This window comes from Chiloscyllium plagiosum, unplaced genomic scaffold (genome assembly GCF_037043375.1).
Source record: "Chiloscyllium plagiosum isolate Xiang-an unplaced genomic scaffold, Cpla_swu_hap1 HiC_scaffold_15, whole genome shotgun sequence".
Classification (NCBI taxonomy): Eukaryota; Metazoa; Chordata; class Chondrichthyes; order Orectolobiformes; family Hemiscylliidae; genus Chiloscyllium; species Chiloscyllium plagiosum.
This window is the reverse complement of record NW_028270153.1, coordinates 13,457,056-13,475,625: the sequence shown is the minus strand read 5'-3', so window position 1 is coordinate 13,475,625 and position 18,570 is coordinate 13,457,056. Positions and strand designations below refer to the sequence as shown.

At 44.2% G+C, this 18,570-nt stretch overlaps 1 protein-coding gene across 3 annotated transcripts in view; it reads right to left on the bottom strand.

The window, feature by feature from the left end:
- The window catches only part of LOC122560276 (deoxynucleoside triphosphate triphosphohydrolase SAMHD1-like), a 76,560-nt gene extending 58,206 nt beyond the window's left edge, over positions 1-18,354 (bottom strand). For all 3 annotated transcript variants that reach the window (XM_087994748.1, XM_043710812.2, XM_087994749.1), the window contains exons 1-4: positions 18,187-18,354; positions 6,335-6,395; positions 4,964-5,015; positions 3,351-3,511 (exon numbers count right to left, since the gene is read on the bottom strand). In XM_087994748.1, the coding sequence (XP_087850874.1) occupies positions 3,351-3,511; positions 4,964-5,015; positions 6,335-6,395; positions 18,187-18,232 (320 nt within the window). In that variant the 5' untranslated portion in view covers positions 18,233-18,354. The remainder of the gene's footprint in view (positions 1-3,350; positions 3,512-4,963; positions 5,016-6,334; positions 6,396-18,186) is intronic.
- Positions 18,355-18,570: the final 216 nt, after the last annotated feature.

Here is an 18,570-nt window from a genome sequence, read left to right as displayed (position 1 = left end):
GGGAATGGACCCTTTTCCATTGTTTATTGTCAAAGTTCCCACAATATCTAAAACAGTAACACTCAAAGTTACCCACTGTCACTGTTCTAGAATTCTTCAACTCCTGATTATTATTTAAGATATATGCACAGCTCAAATTACCTATTCTGCTTTGGTTGGGATGTGTATTTCCTCCTGGTGGGTTTGTAATATGACCTGCTGCCAAAGTAAGGAAGTTAGGGGCAGTATTAAACTGAAAGAAACACTGTACAATTCTGTAAAGTTGAGTTGTAGGTCAAAATATTGGTCAAAGTTTAAAAAGATAATAAAGAGGCAGAATCTAATCTAATCTAATCAAAGCAAAATGTGAGTAAAAGCTGGTTAGTAACATAGAAACAGAGGGTGTGACTTTATTCAAGAATTTGACTCAGATAAAGTTAAAAATCACACAACACCAGGTTATAGTCCAACAGGTTTAATTGGAAGCACACTAGCTTTCGGAGCGTCGCTCCTTCATCAGGTGACTACCACCTGATGAAGGAGCATCGCTCCGAAAGCTAGTGTGCTTCCAATTAAACTGTTGGACTATAACCTGGTGTTGTGTGATTTTTAACTTTGTACACCCCAGTCGAACACCGGCATCTTTGTTGGGCGGCACGGTGGTTAGCATGCTGCCTCACAGTGCCAGAGACCCGGGTTCAATTCCCGCCTCAGGCCACTGTCTGTGTGGAGATTGCAGATTCTCCCCGTGTTTGTGTGGGTTTCCTCCAGGTGCTCTGGTTTCCTCCCACAGTCCAAAAATGTGCAGGTTTGGTGAATTGGCCATGCTAAATTGCCCGTAGTGTTAGGTGCAGGGGTAAATGTAGGGGAATGGGTCTGGGTGGGTGCGCTTCGGCTGGTCGGTGTGGACTTGTTGGGCTGAAGGGCCTGTTTCCACACTGTAAGTAATCTAGTAATCGCCAAATCTTGACTCAGATAAGAGTAACTAAAGCTCATGAGAGTAGAGAATTAATAACACATGAATCTTCAAATGTTTGTCTCGTGACTGTGTTTTTCTGATAGAATGTTTTCCAAAATAACTGAGATGAGGGTGGGGTGGAATGACGTAAAACAATCACTAGGGAAAAGTTGCTAGCATACTACTGAACCCAAAAGCTGTCAAGTTCTTCACACCAGAAGGCCTGCATCCTACAGTCTGGCACAGATAGTAGGTGCATTGTTATAATCTTCCAAAGTTCCTTAGATTATGGAAGGGTCCTAGCGAATGGTGTAAATAAATAGATTTAACCTTTAGTGAATAAAGGAGGGAGGCAGAAAGCAGGAAACAGCATCGTTGGAGTTATATCTGTCATCGTGAAAGGGCTTTGAAGGATAATTAGAAGTTGGCACAGCCAACATGGCTCCGTGAAAGGGAAACTGTATTTAATTAATGTATTTACACTGAAAGTGGTGGATGAGTGAAACGCACTGCCAGCGGTGGTAGTAGAGTCAGATACATTAGAGGCAATTAAGTGACTGTTGGGTAGGCACATGGATGATAGTACAATGAAGGGTATGTAGGTTAGTTTGATCTTAGAGTAGGATAAAAGGCCGGCATAACATCGAGGGTCAAAGGGCCTGGACTGTTCTGTATTGTTCTATTTTCAAGGCATATGTCAAGTGCCTGGTGCCTCATTATCTCCTTTAACTTATAGAGTCGTAGAGATGTACTGCACAGAAACAGACCCTTCGATCCAACTTGTCCATGCCGATCAGATATCCCAAACCAATCTAGTCCCACCTGCCAGCACCCTCCAAACCCTTCCCATTCATATACCCAACCAGATGCCTTTTAAATGTTGCAATTGTACCAGCCTCCACCATTTCCTCTGGCAGCTCATTCCATACACGTACCACCCTCTGCATGAAAAAGTTGCCCCTTAGGTCTCTTTTATATCTTTCCCCTCTCACCTTAAACCTATGTCCTCTAGTTCTGGACTCTCCCACCTCAGTGAAAAGACCTTGTATATTTACCTTATCAATGCCCCTCATGATTTTACAAACCTCTATAAGGTCACCCCTCAGCCTCCGATGTTCCAAAGAAAACAGCCCCAGCCTGTTCAGCCTCTCCCTATAGCTCAAATCCTCCAACCCTGGCAACATCCTTGAAAATCTTTTCTGAACCCTTTCAAGTTTCACAACATCCCTCTGATAGAAGGAGACCAGAATTGCATGCAATATTCCAAAAGTGACTGAACCAATGTCCTGTACAGTTGCAACTTGTTCAGATTCTGTAGGCGTGTAATCAGTGTCAATTAACCTTGAGGAATGCACCATAACAGGTTAGTTGCTGTGGTGTAAAATTACCATTTTCCATTAGGACTTACGTCCTTACCCAAACTTTCTATTCTTTCTGCCCTTTTCATTTGTGATATATCTCATCCCTGGATTAAATTTTATTTCTGATGGTCTTATACAATACCCTAAGGTTTGCTAAATTTTGTCTGAAACTTCAGAAATGTTCTTCTTAATGAATGCTGTTCTCCTGCATGCAGTGCTCAGGAGAAGTGGAGCTAATTGAAATCAAAAACACTCATGATTATTGCTGTCCATTTATCACAGGCCCCAAAATTTACCTGAAGGCAGAGGCAGCCGGCAAGATGGTGCACCATGGGCTCTTGTGGCTGTCAAAACGATATCGTCAGGCAGCAGCTCTGAGATGGCCCAGAAACAGGTTATGGTTCAAGCAGGCCACCTGGGTCTGGTGAGTAAAGGTTTTCTTAAGCAGACCTCAGGCAGCAACACTTTGGGCTCCACTCTTATGGTTTGATGCAGAGTCTTGGGCACCAGGAATGGCCACATATTGAAAGGTTAGATATAGAGAGCTGAGATTTTATCACTCCACCCTGGAGGTTCCCTGTCTCTATTCCTGATGAATGGCTTTTGCCTGAAATGTCGATTTTCCTGCTCCTTGGATGCTGCTTGACCTGCTGTGCTTTTCCAGCACCACTGTAATCTAGACTCTGGTTTCCAGCATCTGCAGTCCTTACTTTTGCCTCAATATAGAGAGCAGCCTCAAGTTGGAGAGGTAGACAGCAGGGGAAGACACTTCAAAATGGCTCCAGTGGCGAGTGGCACTAATCAAATCTTGCAACTTTCAGCACGATAACAGATCCCAATTACTTAGACTTTAAAGTGAATCAACATAAATTGAGGCAACTTTAAACGAGGATTTACTGTAACCGCAATCACCTGGTTAGCTCTTTGCTCTAAGAACAAGGAATTGATGGCTCACTAACAACTGTGGAGAAAGAATTATTGGGAAAATAAATAATAAAGGAGAAATAACGTAAATCTGCTGCCATATTCGGAATTCTATCCCGGATCCTTACCCGATGGAGTGCTCAAATCTGTTGTGGGAGGCCCCCGGAAACACAAAGTATGCCCCGCCAAGCTGCTTGATGAACCGGAGCCGCTGCATCTGTGGAGTGTCAATGATCCGGACGAGGAGTGGGTGCATCTCAATGTGTCCGTGGATTGGGTCATTGAAAATCTACAGAAAAATGGAAAGATGACTCATTACATTACATGACAGAGCTTTAAACACGACATGTGTATTACATCTCATATTGAGCTACCTTCAGTTTATTAGACAAAAACTAGCCCCCAGGTCATATCTGGATGTCAATGCTTTACATATCGCATCCTATCGGAACAGCCTAATCTTTTCTTCATAATATTCTCATTTCTTCAATACATCTAAGCTATTTGCCTTAATGATGCCATGTGATTGGAAGTTCCAGCTTTCCTCACCACTCTGAGTAACAATGTTTCTCTTGAATATTTTAGAATCATAGAATCCCCTACAGTGTGGAAACAGGCCCTTCGGCCCAACACCGACCCTCGATGAGCAACCCATCCAGACCCATTCCCGTATTATCTTATATTTACCCCTGACTAATGCATCTAACCTACACATCCGTGAACACTATGGGCAATTTAGCATGGCCAGTTTACCTAACCTGCACACCTTGTAGGAGGAAACCCATGCAGACATGGAGAGAATGTGCAAACTCCATGCAATCGCCGGAGGCTGGAATCAAACCCGGGTGCCTGGCGATGGGGGGGCAGCAGTGCTAACCACTGAGCCACTGAGCTGGTATATTTAGTATTTTATTTATCATCCTTCATTTCTGAATTCCCACAAATCGAAACATTTTTCTGCTGAACCTCTTCATATTTTTAAAGATCCCTATCAGAGATCCAGGCTTCTCTCTTCTGCAGGGAAAAAGTGAGGACTGCAGATGCTGGAGATCAGAGCTGAAAATGTGTTGCTGGAAAAGCGCAGCAGGTCAGGCAGCATCCAAGGAGTAGGAGAATCGACATTTCGGGCATAAGCCTGAAGAAGGGCTCATGCCTGAAACGTCGATTCTCCTGCTCCTTGGATGCTGCCTGACCTGCTGCGCTTTTCCAGCGACACATTTTCAGCTTCTTTCTTCCGCAGAAAAGCACCCCGGATCCTTCAGTCTTTCTAGAAGTATAACCTCACAGACCTAGGTATTGTCCTTGTAAATCTCTTTCCCATCTTCAGCAATGCCCCACTGGTCTATTTGTAACATGGAAACATGAGCTGCAGAAGTACACACAGTGCAAGAGCTTCTGTGCGAGTCTAACCTGCCTTCCCTGTTCTTCACTTTGATCACTGTGAAAATTAACCCCAGTACTGGATTTAACTTTAACCTGACTTGTGTATCAGATCACATAGATCAGACAATTTGCAAATGTACATCATAAAATTATTGGTAACTTCTTCTCTGCAACAAAGTACAGTATCAAAATGATTCAGTCCAAATATCTTTTAATTCATTCCAACCTCCTTTTCCATGTATTGATTTTACAGAATAACAATTGACTCCAAATCCTCAAGATTGTTGTAAGCCAGACAGAAGGATGGACAATTGATAACTTTAAACTATCTATTTCCTCTTCAGATATGTTCTCCTACCTTCGGAGCACGATTTATGTCACCAGTACATGATGATTGTTTTCCATGAATTCTGGAAAGGATAAGTAAATGAAACAGAAAATGTAAATGTCATCTCTTTGCTGATAAGGGAAGAATCTGATCATTGAGAAGGTGCATCCCACAATATCCCCAGTAGCAACTGTGACAATACCATGGCTTTAAGAGTGTATTTTCTCTTGATGTTTTGTTTTGTGAAGAAAGGTTGAGAGAGACGTTCTGAGAGTCTACTCAGAGCTGCTAGGGTAAACAGTTTGTGAGGCCTTGGGTTATTTTCAAGTTGGAACAATAGAAGCAGCCTGAAAGGGTGTGGAAAGCTCCCATAGAACCAGGAGTTTTAATTTTAGTTTTAGTTTTCAGTAGCAGCTGTTAGATCCTTAAAGCTGAATGTGGAAGCTGTTTTTCCTCTCCCAATTACAGCTAAAAACCAGGGGTTGTCTTCCTGTTGCTGGAGTTGCACGTGAGACAATCTGCTTTACTAACATTGCCTTTGTCAAGAGTGTGTTTATAGGATAGTATTATATTTTACAGTTACTGTTTAGTAGTTCTATTTTTCTGTTCAATTATTCCAAATTCTTCTTTCATTTGTTGTATTTTTACTATAGAGGATGAATACAGTGTACTTTGCTTAATGTTAAGTACTTTGACCAATCAATTGCATCTGGAACACAATACTTTACATTTACCTTTCAGGAAGAACTTTTAAGGTCGAGACTATCTACTGAATATATTTTGAGTTTTTTTGATCTGGTCCATAACATCAAAATAACACGAGTAAACTCCTCTCTCTGAGCAACACTCAGTGTTCAGGTTTTTTCAAGTCTGATTCTGGTTTATCAAGTTTGAGAGAGGAGCTGCAAATGACAAAAGCCCCTCTCATCTTTGGTCTCCATGGTTTCCACCTTAAATGCTTCCCATACATCTTCTGCTTGGAGATGGGTAGCTATAAGACCACAAGTGTTGTATATCCCTGGCCCTAATTCCCACTGACCAAGCAGATTAACCCATGCTGTCTAGCACTGCTAATATAATCCACTAACCTATTATTTACAAAAAGATGAAATCCCGTTGCTTTCTTCATCATTGAGTCCAGCCCTGACTCAACCAAATGTATATCACCCCTTGTTGGAGCAAGGATGACCTTTGATATACGCTGAATTGTGAACTTACTTCCAAATGTGCAGGTGAGCACAAACATAATGATGACTTCCAACCTACTGCCCATTGCCTGTGATTCTGGAGAAACGTCCTGCTACTCACTGGATAGAAACAATAATCTTCACATAATGATGATCACACCATGCCTTGGACTCCCACGGAGTACTCACCATTACTTAATCTAGCTGCACTTACCCTTCTTGAACTTCTAAATCATCTGCAGAATCATCCTGAGGGCTGCCGAATCGATTGTCTTCTAGAGAATGATGACAGGAAAGAGAAACATGACCAATATTCAGTGGAACTCATTTTTACTCACTTAGTAGTCCTTACTAATTGTTATTGGCTGTATTAAGTTGACAAGAACTGTCGGAGAAATTTGCCCAATAGGTTGGAGATCACAAAACACAGCTCGAAGTGAAATTGACAGTTTATTGCAAGCGATACCGCTGGGAGAGAAACTGACTCGGCTGACAAGAACTGACAGTCTGTAATGGTAGATCAGAATTTCTCTTCCCAGAGCTGAGGATGAAGCCAGTTTTATAATAATGCTGCGCAATAAGGCTGATTAAGAAATGGGGAAACTACAATATATCTGGAAATGGAGTAATCTAGTTACAAGGATGTTAATTGGAAAACAGTTATCAAATGAATGTCCTGTTCCTTCACACAATGCAACATCCTGACAGTATCGATAGTTCCACTCCTCTTCACAGATAGGTGTTAATGCCTCCTCTGAAGTGGTGAGGTACTTCTATTGTCTTGTTCTGGGATCATGTCCTTGCTGGTGCCTCTCTGTCTGACCTGCTCTTTGTGTGGCTTTGGTATTGCTGGGTTATGAAACTGCGCTTGGGGCTTTGAGATATTTGTGGTGCTCGGTCATTGTTAGCGAGCTTGAAGTGTATTCCCTTGTCTGTGTGGACTGTCTGATTTGGCTTGTGAGCCTGCTTGGGTGTTTTTGGTACATGCCTCCTAAAGGATGTCATCCCCAGATGTGGAGTTCCCAGTAGCATAGAGACGGACAGGGGGACTCACTTCACGGCTAGGATTATGACTGGCATTAGCGAGGATATAGGGATACTATGGTGATACCACATCCCCTACCAACCCCAATCATCAGGCATGGTTGAGCAAATGAATGGCATCCTGAAGACCACACTGACACACCCAGGAAACAGGACTGACCTGGCCAGATGCCTTGCCACTTGCCCTCTATACCATACATGCGAAGGCAAACCGTACAACTGGGTTCACCCCTTTTGAAGTACTTATGGGGTGGCCTATGCCCACTGCGACCAGACCCCCGAAACTCTCCACAGACACAACCCTTCTCCTGAGTCAAGAGGCCTGCTAGAGTATGTCCAGGCCCTTAGCAGAAGCATTAGTGCTACACATGGCCAGGTCAAGGCCATGAGGCCCACACCCCAATCAGTCATTCCTGAAGAAGGGCTTGTGCCCGAAACGTCGAATCTCCTGTTCCCTGGATGCTGCCTGACCTGCTGTGCTGTTCCAGCAATAAAGTTTCAACCACACCCCAATCAGTGCCTATTCATCCATTCTGACCCGGGTACTATGTCATGATAAAATCACTAGAAAAAAATTCTCTCTCCCCTAGGTGGAAAGGCCTGTACCTGATCCTGACGACGACCCGGACTGCTGTGAAACTGGAAGGACGGCCCGAATGGACACATGCCACCTGCTGCAAGAGGGCTCCACAACCAATGACCAGGGACCACACAGAGGAAGACACCATTCTGACCACTGCGGATGGATCCAACTGCTCATGGCAGCCATCACCATCAGCACCCTCAACCTGATCTGTCTGGCCATCACACTGTGGCTTGCTAGTAAACAGGCACAAGGGGCAGCACATTTCATAACTTCCTCACCGTGACTTCCTCAAAATGACCCATGGGTATGCCCAGAGATTTAATCAGACCTGCTACTGGACCTGCACGAGGGTCCCTATCCACTCTGACGGGGGCATACCCTTAGCCTCAATCCCATTAAATATCTCTGCCATGGCGGAGTGGTAGCTAGACCCAGACAGGTCCCCTGAAGTTACCACACTGGCCATGCCCAACTACGGGGACAACAGCCCAGCCCGCTGGAGGTCAGCAGGTTACCACCTGGACAAATTTAAAGGGTGGTTTTACCCAGCCTACAACCTCTCCCATGAGCCCCTAGCCCTGGCCATTGCTGACACTGACACACACGGGCCACCTGTGGGATCCATCTATTTGAAACGCACACAGCCATCCGGATGGGAGGCTGGCTGGAGCAGGCGCACTGACTCCCTCCTCCTAACTCCTGCAGCACGCTGATCTGCTGCAGATGGCAGCATTTTAAACCTACATGTCCTCAACAGGACCAGCCAGAACACCACCTTCCTCACCATCTGGACAGGGACCCAGACCCACCATCTCCGGACCTACAACGGCACCTATTTTATCTGTGGCCGGAAAGCCTAACCATGGTTGCCGTTATCCTGGACTGGGAGCTGCTATGTCGGGTACACCGTACCATTCATCTATCACTCCCAGTCCCCTCCCTTCCCAAAGTCCATGACTGGCAGCAGACGAGCCCTCGCTGCCATTGAAGCAGCTCTCTACCTGATGGCACCCCACTCTGCAACCCTGCGGTTACAGGTGGAAGCCCACAAACTCGCCGCAACACTGGAGGTGGTGGCAAACTCCACAACAGGCGCACTCACCCAGCTGAATGCGGAGACTGTTACCATCTGTACTGTGGCTCTGCAGAACAGGATGGCCCTGGACTACCTGCTCGCTGCAAAAGGGGGCACATGCACCCTTATTGGTGCTGACTGCTGCACTTACATTCCTGACCCCAGTGAAAATATCACAGACCTGGCCCAACATATCCAACAGGCAGCTTCTGTCCTGCATGATCAGAACTTCCAATGGGACTGGGCAGCCTCCTGGCTGGGGTCATGGGGCACAGCCCTACTACAAGGACTGATAGCCCTCATTGCTATCAATGCCTGCCTTATAGCACTAGCCATGGCCATCTGACTGTGCTGCTCACACCTATGTGCAATCCTGTTACCCTCCACCCCTCTCACCACTCAGTTGGCACGGATCCACTGGGAGAACATCCCTACCTCTGGGATAGTCTCTGCTGGGCCTGACTTGGACACTGAGAGCTCCATGTCTGATGCGGAGCCCCTCCCACCCGACAAACCCACTGGCTCCGGCTCCATTGCCCCCTTCTCATCCCTCCCCTAAGCAAAACAAAAAAAGGGGGGATTGTGGGAAAAGATTTGCTATACTGCCAACCCACAATAGGCTCACAAAGCAAAATTGGCCAAACTGTACCAAAAAGACACCCAGAATTCCCAAGCAGGCTCATAAGCCAAATCAGACAGTCCACACAGACAAGGGAATACACTTCAAGCTCGCTAACAATGACCGAGCACCACAAATATCTCAAAGCCCCAAGCGCAGTTTCATAACCCAGCAATACCAAAGCCACACAAAGAGCAGGTCAGACAGAGAGGCACCAGCAAGGACATGCTCCCAAAACAAGACAATGGAAGCACCTCATCACTTCAGAGGAGACATTAATACCTACCTGTGAAGAGGAATTGAACTATCGATACTGTCAGGATGTTGCATTGTGTGAAGGAACAGGACATTCATTTGATAACTGTTTTCCAATTAATATCCTTGTAACTAGATTACTCCATTTCCAGATACATTGTAGCTTCTCCATTTCTTAATCAGCCTTATTGTTCAGCATTATTATAAAACTGCTCTCATCCTCAGCTCTGGGAAGAGAAATTCTGATCTACCATTACAGACTGTCAGTTCTTGTCAGCCGAGTCAGTTTCTCTTTCAGCGATATCGTTTGCAATAAACTGTCAACTTCATTTCGAGCTGTGTTTTGTGATCTCTAACCTATTGGGCAAATTTCTCTGACAAGAACTAACCATGATATTAAGGGCAAATTATATCAGAATTTCATTAAAGAACATCCAGACTTCTCAGAGTGGTTATAGCCATCAGTATTGATAAATAAAAAATATACTGAGTGAGACAATATCAAACTGGAGATTTATGAACAGAGATGAGTTTGGAGAAATTTGGAAATTCCAACGAGGTGAGAGCACAATTTGGAAAAAAGAGAAGATAGTTGGGTCGAAAAATTTTTAAATGGTTATGACAGAAAGAGTGCGGAAAGGGATATAGATGGATTGAACAGGTGACAGATGGAACACAACATGGGAAAATGTCAGATTATGCATTTTGGCAGGAAGAATACAGGATCGGAATATTATTCAATTGGAGAAGGTTAGCAAATTCTTGCCCTGTAGTACACACTTATCCCTCTCCATCACGAGTGTAAAAATCACCGAAGGGTCGTGCGAGGGAGCCGTGGTTTAATAAGGAATTGGAATCCCTTGTTAAATGGAAGAGGGCGGCCTATCTCAAGATGAGACGTGAAGGTTCAATTGGGGCGATTGAGAGTTATAGGGTAGCCAGGAAGGACCTGAAGAGAGAGCTAAAAGCAGCAAGGAGGGGACACGAAAGGTCCTTAGTAGATAGGATTAGGGAAAACCCTAAGGCTTTCTATAGGTATGTTAGGAATAAAAGAATGACTAGGGTAGGAATAGGTCCAGTCAAGGATAGTAGTGGGAAGTTGCGTGTGGAGGCGGAAGAGATTGGGGAGACACTGAATGAATACTTTTCTTCAGTATTCACTCAGGAACAGGGCATTGTTGTCGATGAGAATACTGAGGCACAAATAAGTAGAATGGATGGCTTTGAGGTATGTAGAGAAGAGGTGTTGGAAATCCTGGAAAATGTGAAAATAGATAAGTCCCCTGGGCCTGATGGCATTTATCCTAGGATTCTCTGGGAAGCAAGGGAGGAGATTGCAGAGCCATTGGCCTTGATTTTTATGTCCTCTTTGTCTACAGGAGTAGTCCCAGAAGACTGGAGGATAGCAAATGTGGTTCCCTTGTTCAAAAAGGGGAGTAGGGATAGCCCTAGTAACTATAGGCCGGTGAGTCTCACTTCTGTTGTGGGCAAAGTCTTAGAGAGAATTGTAAGGGATAGGATTTATGCACATCTAGATAGGAATAATGTGATCAAGGATAGTCAGCATGGTTTTGTGAAGGGCAAGTCGTGCCTCACAAACCTTATTGAATTCTTTGAAAAGGTGACGAAGGAGGTTGATGAGGGGAAAGCGGTAGATGTGGTATATATGGATTTTAGTAAGGCGTTCGATAAGGTTCCCCATGGTAGGCTACTGCAGAAAATACGGAGATATGGCATTGAGGGTGAGTTGGAGGTTTGGATTAGGAATTGGCTGGATGGAAGAAGACAGAGGGTAGTAGTTGATGGCAAAGTTTCTTCATGGAGTGCCGTCACTAGCGGTGTTCCGCAAGGATCTGTTTTGGGACCATTGCTGTTTGTCATTTTTATAAATGACCTGGAAGAGGGGTTAGAAGGTTGGGTGAGCAAGTTTGCGGATGACACGAAAGTCGGAGGAGTTGTTGACAGTGAGGAAGCATGTGGCAGGTTACAGCAGGATATAGAGAAGCTGCAGAGCTGGGCAGAAAGGTGGCAGATGGAATTCAATGTAGCTAAGTGCGAGGTGATTCACTTTGGGAAGAATAACAAAAAGATGGGGTACTGGGCTAATGGTCGGATACTTGGTAGTGTGGATGAGCAGAGGGATCTTGGTGTCCATGTACACAGATCTCTGAAAGTTGCCACCCAGGTAAATAGTGCGGTGAGGAAGGCATATGGCGTACTGGCTTTTATTGGTAGAGGAATTGAGTTCCGGAGTCCTGAGGTCATGATGCAGTTGTATAAGACTCTGGTACGGCCGCATCTGGAATATTGTGTGCAGTTTTGGTCGCCATACTATAGGAAGGATGTGGAGGCATTGGAACGGGTGCAGAGGAGGTTTACCAGGATGTTGCCTGGTATGAAAGGAAAATCGTATGAGGAAAGACTGAGGCACTTGGGGCTGTTTTCACTAGAGAAAAGAAGGTTTAGGGGTGACTTGATTGAGGTGTACAAGATGATTAGGGGGTTAGATAGGGTCGACAGTATGAACCTTTTCCCGCGTATTGAGTCGGGTATTACAAGGGGGCATAGCTTTAAATTAAGGGGGGGTAGATATAGGACTGATGTTAGGGGTAGGTTCTTCACTCAGCGAGTCGTTAGTTCATGGAATGCCCTGCCAGTAACAGTGGTGGACTCTCCCTCTTTATGGGCATTTAAGAGGGCATTGGATAGGTACATGGAGGATAGTGGGTTAGTGTAGTTTAGGTGGGCTTGGATCGGCGCAACATCGAGGGCCCAAGGGCCTGTACTGCGCTGTATTCTTCTATGTTCTATGTTCTATGTAAAACACTACCGCACAATGGAATTTCAGAGTCCTTGTGGGTAAATTTTAAAAATCCAGCATACAAGTTCAGCAGCTAATAGGGAAAGCCAAACAGAGTGTTGGCCTTTATTTCCAAGGGAGTGAGGTATAAAAATAGGGAGGACTCACTAAAACTATGCAAGATACTAATTACATCACATCTGAAATCCTCAAAAGTTCTAATTCCCTTATCCAAGAAAAGATATAGTAGGATTGGAACCAATCAAGAGAAGGTTCATGAGGTCGATCCCTGGGATTAAGAGACTGTCTTATGACGAAAGGTTGAGTAGGTTGGGCCTGTGGATGAATTTTTTCTCGCACAATGTAGTAAATCTGTGGAATTCTTTACTGGAATTTGAGGGCTTTTGAGGTGAAGTCATCGAGTAACTTCAACGCTGAGATACACAGATTTTTAATTAGTAACAATCAACATGCTCAGAAAACATATTACTTTATTTCAAAAGTGAAAAACACAGAAGCATACAAAATACAAACAGGAGGCAATCGTTCAACCATTCACCATTCCATATGAGTAGAAAGTGAGGACTGCAGATGCTGGAGATCAGAGTTGAGAGTGTGGTACTGAAAAAGATTTAGTGTGAAGAGGAGCAGGAGAATCAATGTTTCGGGCATAAGCCCTTCATCAGGAATGAGGCTTGTGAGCCTCGGGGGTGGAGAGATAAATGGGAGGGGGTGGGGCTGGGAGGAATGTAGCTGGGAGTGCGATAGGTGGATGGAAGTGGGGGAAAAGGTGACAGGTCAGAGAGGAGGGTGAAGCAGATAAGTGGGAAGGAAACCCATCAAATCCCCTCCATCCCATTTCACTCTCAGCCGGCTTCCTCTTCTCCCCCCACCACCACCCCAAATTCCTGATGAAGGTCTTATGCCCAAAACATCGAGTCTCCTGCTCCTCAGATGCTGTCTGACCTGCTGTACTGTTCCAGCACCACACTCACGACACCGTTCCATATGATCCCAGCTGGTCATCTACCTCAGTATCCTGATCCCACTTTCTCCATTGATCCCATTAGCTCAAAGAACTGCAGTATTTTCTTCTTAAAAGGATTCAATGTTTTGGCTTCAACCACTTTCTGTTGTAGAGAATTCCAAAACTTGCCACTGTATGGGTGACGAAACTTCTCATCTCCGATTTAAATGGCCTACTCTGTATCAATAGACTGTGGCCCCTGGATCTGGACTGCCCAGTCATCAGGGCCATTCTTCCTGCATTTACTCTGTCTAATTCTGTTAGAATATTACAGGATACTATGCAATATCCCACTTTACTTCTAAGCTCCAGTAAATGTAGTCCTAACTGATTCAGTCTCTCTCCTTACATCAGTCATGCCATCCCAGGAATTAGTCTAGTACACTTTTGTTGCACTCCTCCACCGCCAGAATATCCTTCCTCGGATAAGGACACCACAGCTGCACATAACACTCTAGGTGTCACCTCACTAAGGCCCTGTACAATGACAGCAGACATTCCTGCTGTTAAAGCAAGGCAATGGCCCAGTGATATTATTGCTAGATCTAGTAATCCAGAAACAAATGTTCCAGTGAACCAGGTTTGAATTCCACCTTGGCTGAGGTGGTATTTGAATTCAATAAATAATTCAATGATGACTATGAATCCACAATTGATTGTGGGGGAAAAGAAAAACCATCTTGTTTCCCAATGTCCTTCAAAGAAGTAAATACATCAATCTTACCTGGTCTGGCCTACAAATGACTCCTCTGAAATGGACTAGCAAGCCACTCAGTTGTATCAATCACTACAAACTCTCAATAGAGAAATGAAACTGGACGGACAAAATGGCATTCACCTAGGCACTGGAAAAGCCTAAAGCTCACCACCAATTTCTCAATGGAACAAGGGACAAATAATAGATATTGGCAGCCAATGATGCCAAAGTCCCACAAGTAAATTAAGAAACCTCTCTCTATGAAGGGCCACATACCATTTGCCTTCTTCTCCGCATGCAAGGATAATCACAACTTGTTGTAACGTCCCTTTTCCTAGGCTATCACTATTTAGATAATCATGTGCTTCCCTGATTTTCTCTACCAAAATGGATAACCCCACATTTATCTACTCACTCGCATGATCCAAATCACACTGAAGTATCTCTGCTTCCTCCTCTCAGTTCACCCTCCAACTGACTTTTGTGTGTCTGAAAGCGTGGAGGTATTCCTTTTATTTCCCTCATCTAAGCCATTTATTTTGTGAATAGTTGCAGTCCAAACACTGAACCCTGTGGTGACCAACTGGCTGTCACTTGGAAAATGACCCGTTTGTCTCCTGTCCGCCAACCAGACCTCTATCCATGTCAGTCCACTACTCCTGATCCCATGTTTCGATCATGCATGCTAATCTCTGTGTGGGACCTTATTAAACTTTTTTGAGCAGCCAGGGAAACCACAACCACTGGTTCTGCATTATTAATTCTGCGCTGTTCTGCTTGCAACGCCACCAGCCACCCGCTTGGCACCTCTCCTGGTACTCAGCTTGCTGTTCTGCTTGGCTGTCTGAAAACTACAATCCTGAACCGTGTGAATAGACTAGCAGACTAAGATCACACAGCATTTAAGATTCTGCATTTCAGAGAAACAGTTGAAAAAGGACCAATTTTGTTGGATCTAGAGCTATTAAAATATCTTTGAATTAGTCAATCTTATGATGTCATGTTTTTGGTAAAATTACATCTATGGCATCTATAACTTTTCAATTATTTATGTTCATATTCTGACACGATTACATCAGGTCTTGGTGATTTGGCTACTTTACATTTCCTTGTTTTTCAAAATAAGCGGCTCATTAAATTCTTTCCTTGACTTCTTGTTATGTCCTGTTACACTGTTATTCTCCACTGCAAAATGTTTTTAAAAGTAGGCAAAAATGGCAAAAACAAAATACTGAAAAGAGCAAAACAAAAATAAAAAATTCTGCAAGTATTCCCAAGTGGAATTAATGCAGGTCAGGAAGCATCTGTGGAGTGAGAAATGTTTCAAGTCTTCAAACTTTGAATTCTGTTTTTCTCTCTTCATAAATGTTGTCAGTTGGGCTCAATATTTCCAATATTTTCTATTTTTACTCACTTAACAAGTCTGTCAATCCCTTTGTGATAATTATGACCTAATTTTAAATTGTCTTTAATGAGTTAGCTCAGTCAGCTGGACAGCTGGTCTGTGATGCAGAGCAATGCTAACAGTGTGGATTTAATTCCTACACCAGCTGAGGTCACTGTGAAGGCCTTGTCTTCTCAACTTTGACCCTTTTCTGAGATGTAGTGGCCCTCATGATAAACACTCAACTATCTCTCTGTAATGAGATGAGTGTGACTATAGTGCCGTTACCATGATGTCTCTGCATTCCCTTCAACTCATCTTTTGCTTCAGATATTGATGATAAGCATTGCTACCAATTTTGTAGGTCTTTTTCAAGCTACTTTTAAAAAATATTTCAGTATTTCCTTCATCTCACCTCATCGTTCTCCCAAACCTACTGGGTTTCTATTTTTCCTTGCCCTTGAGTTCAATGGTTATGGAGTGTTCACAACACAGAAACAATCCTTTTTTTATTCCATCATGGGATGAGGGTGTCACTGGCTAGGCTGGCATTTATTGCCCATCCCTAATTGCCCAGAGGGCAGTTGACAGTCAACCCACATCGCTGTGGGTCTAGAGAGTCAAATGTAAGCCAGACTAGGTAAAGATGGCAGATTTCCTTCCCAAAAGGACATTTGGGCCAGCAGATCCATGCTTGCATTTATGCTCTGTACGAACATCTTCTACTTCTTCTAAAACCAGTCAATATTTCCTTCTATTCCTATCTCCCTCATGTAGGTATGTAGCTTTTCCTCAAATATACCACTGCTTCAAAATAGTAAATTCTATATTTTCACTAATTTCTGGGCAAAAGGTTTCTTTTGAATTCCTTATTAGTAATGATTTTATATTTATGAATTTAGTTCTGGTCTCCTTTGGTCTGTCTTCTACATATCTTCTTCGTAACCTTAAACCATAACCTGATCAGGTCACCCCTCTATCTCTACAAGAAAATGAACGCCAGATTGGTCAACACTTCCTGACAGATATAGCTCTTCAGTTCCAGGATGATCCACAACTGTTTGCACTTGTCCAGCAGCTCTGTCTTTTCCACTATAAAGGAACCAGAAAGGTTTATAGTACTCCATGTGAGGCCAAAACAATTATTTTGTGAGTTTAATATTCTTATCCAAACATGGCAAATTAGCTTGAGACTGTTTCTTACCTCATTTGGTAACCATAGTTGCTCAACAACCTCACAGATTTTTATAGACACAGAACTGGGATTGCTGTGGTGCTAAATGTTATATTGAAGCAAATATCATTGATTGGAGGAACTGCTCCTTACACAGTGACACTCAGCTGTATTGTGACCTTTTGGTCAGCTGTTCTGTGGACATATCTAAAGAGGGTCTCAAAGGGGTTCAGAGGTGACACTGATGAAGGTGGCTCTCCAGAGGTTCAAAACATGGAAAATAGGAACAGGCCTTAGTGCTCCATACTTCCTAGGTTTGATTATTTACTTACAACACCCTCAGCCCTTTTTTTACTGCAGTCAAATGATACCATTCCTTTAAAATCCCCACGCTTAATTTTCATAAAGTAATATTTACTGCTCTCCCCCTCTGTTTCAGACCTTAACACAGGATTTCCCAAAGTTAGCATCAGGACCCCAAGTGGAACGACAAGTGTTGGGGTCCAGGCCTCTCAGGCATCAGTGTCTGACCTCCTTATCCCCGCTCCAACAGGTGGGTCTTCATCTTCTCCCAGCCCCTTCACTCACTGATGGGTCACAACCGTCATCAAGCTCGAAATGGGGTCACAGTGGGAAAACCTTTGGGAAGTACTGCCTACACAAGGTTCAATCAGCGTTGTCAAAAATTTGGGAGGGCCACTTTCCCCAAACATCCAGCTGCAGCTATGACTTTGAGGGTGAAGTTACATAGAACATAGTACAGTACAGGCCCTTCGGCCCTAGATGTTGTGCCAGCCTTTTATCCTATTCTAAGTTCCTCACTGTACTCCCATCTGCATCACTTTAATTCTGTCGCAAATCCCAATGAGTTTTACCCCCCATATGTCACAGAATAATGCCCCAGGTCTGAAGCCTGCCTGAAGATTCTCATATTAAAACAAGCCCACAGCTGGTCAGACTGGAATCAGTTCTTGCCAGTGATCCAGGGGTATCTCCCAACACTTTACAAGGTCCCTTCAGAAGATTTACAAAATATTCAAACCATGTTCCGGCCAAAATGAAAGTGGGACGGGGGACAACTGAGAGGGCTCTTTCTATATATCCTTTACTTGCTGATTCCACCAATGCAGCTGCACGGAAGATACTAAGCTGTCAACCCGATCACCCCCTCATCGAGATTCCAGTTCCGGTAAAAAAAAAACCCCGAAAGTCAGAAACAAGGACAGAAATCCCTGGGAAAGCTCAGCAGGTCTGACAGCATCTGTGCAGAGAAACCAAGAGTTAACGTTTCGGAGCGAGTTCTGAGTTAACTCTGACTTCTCTCCACAGATGCTGGCAGACCTGCTGAGTGTTTTTTTTTTCCGGCGACTTCTGTTCCTTCCCCAGTCAGAGCAATCGGACGTACCCCTGTGGTATCTTGTTGAGCTGGAGTCTCTTGGGTTGCTGGCCATCTCCGAGTGCGGTGATGCGACTCTCTCTCTCTCTCTCTCGCTATGAAGGCGGTGAAGTTATTCTCTCACTCTCTCGCCCGCTGTCTGAGCCCTCACAACTCCCAGATTGCCAAAATGTAGTATTCCCGGTTTCGGTCCACCCTCTCCGCTCATTGTTCAGGTCCAGCTGACAATCAAATCCTCAGCCCAGCCCAGCCCTGCTCTCAAGGGAATGCACACAATGTCTCCACCCCAACCCTCCTTACCATTCTGCCAACGGCGCTGTCATTTTGTTGATGTATCATAGTCATAGGGCTGTACAGCACAGAAACAGACCCTTCCATCCAACTCATCCATGG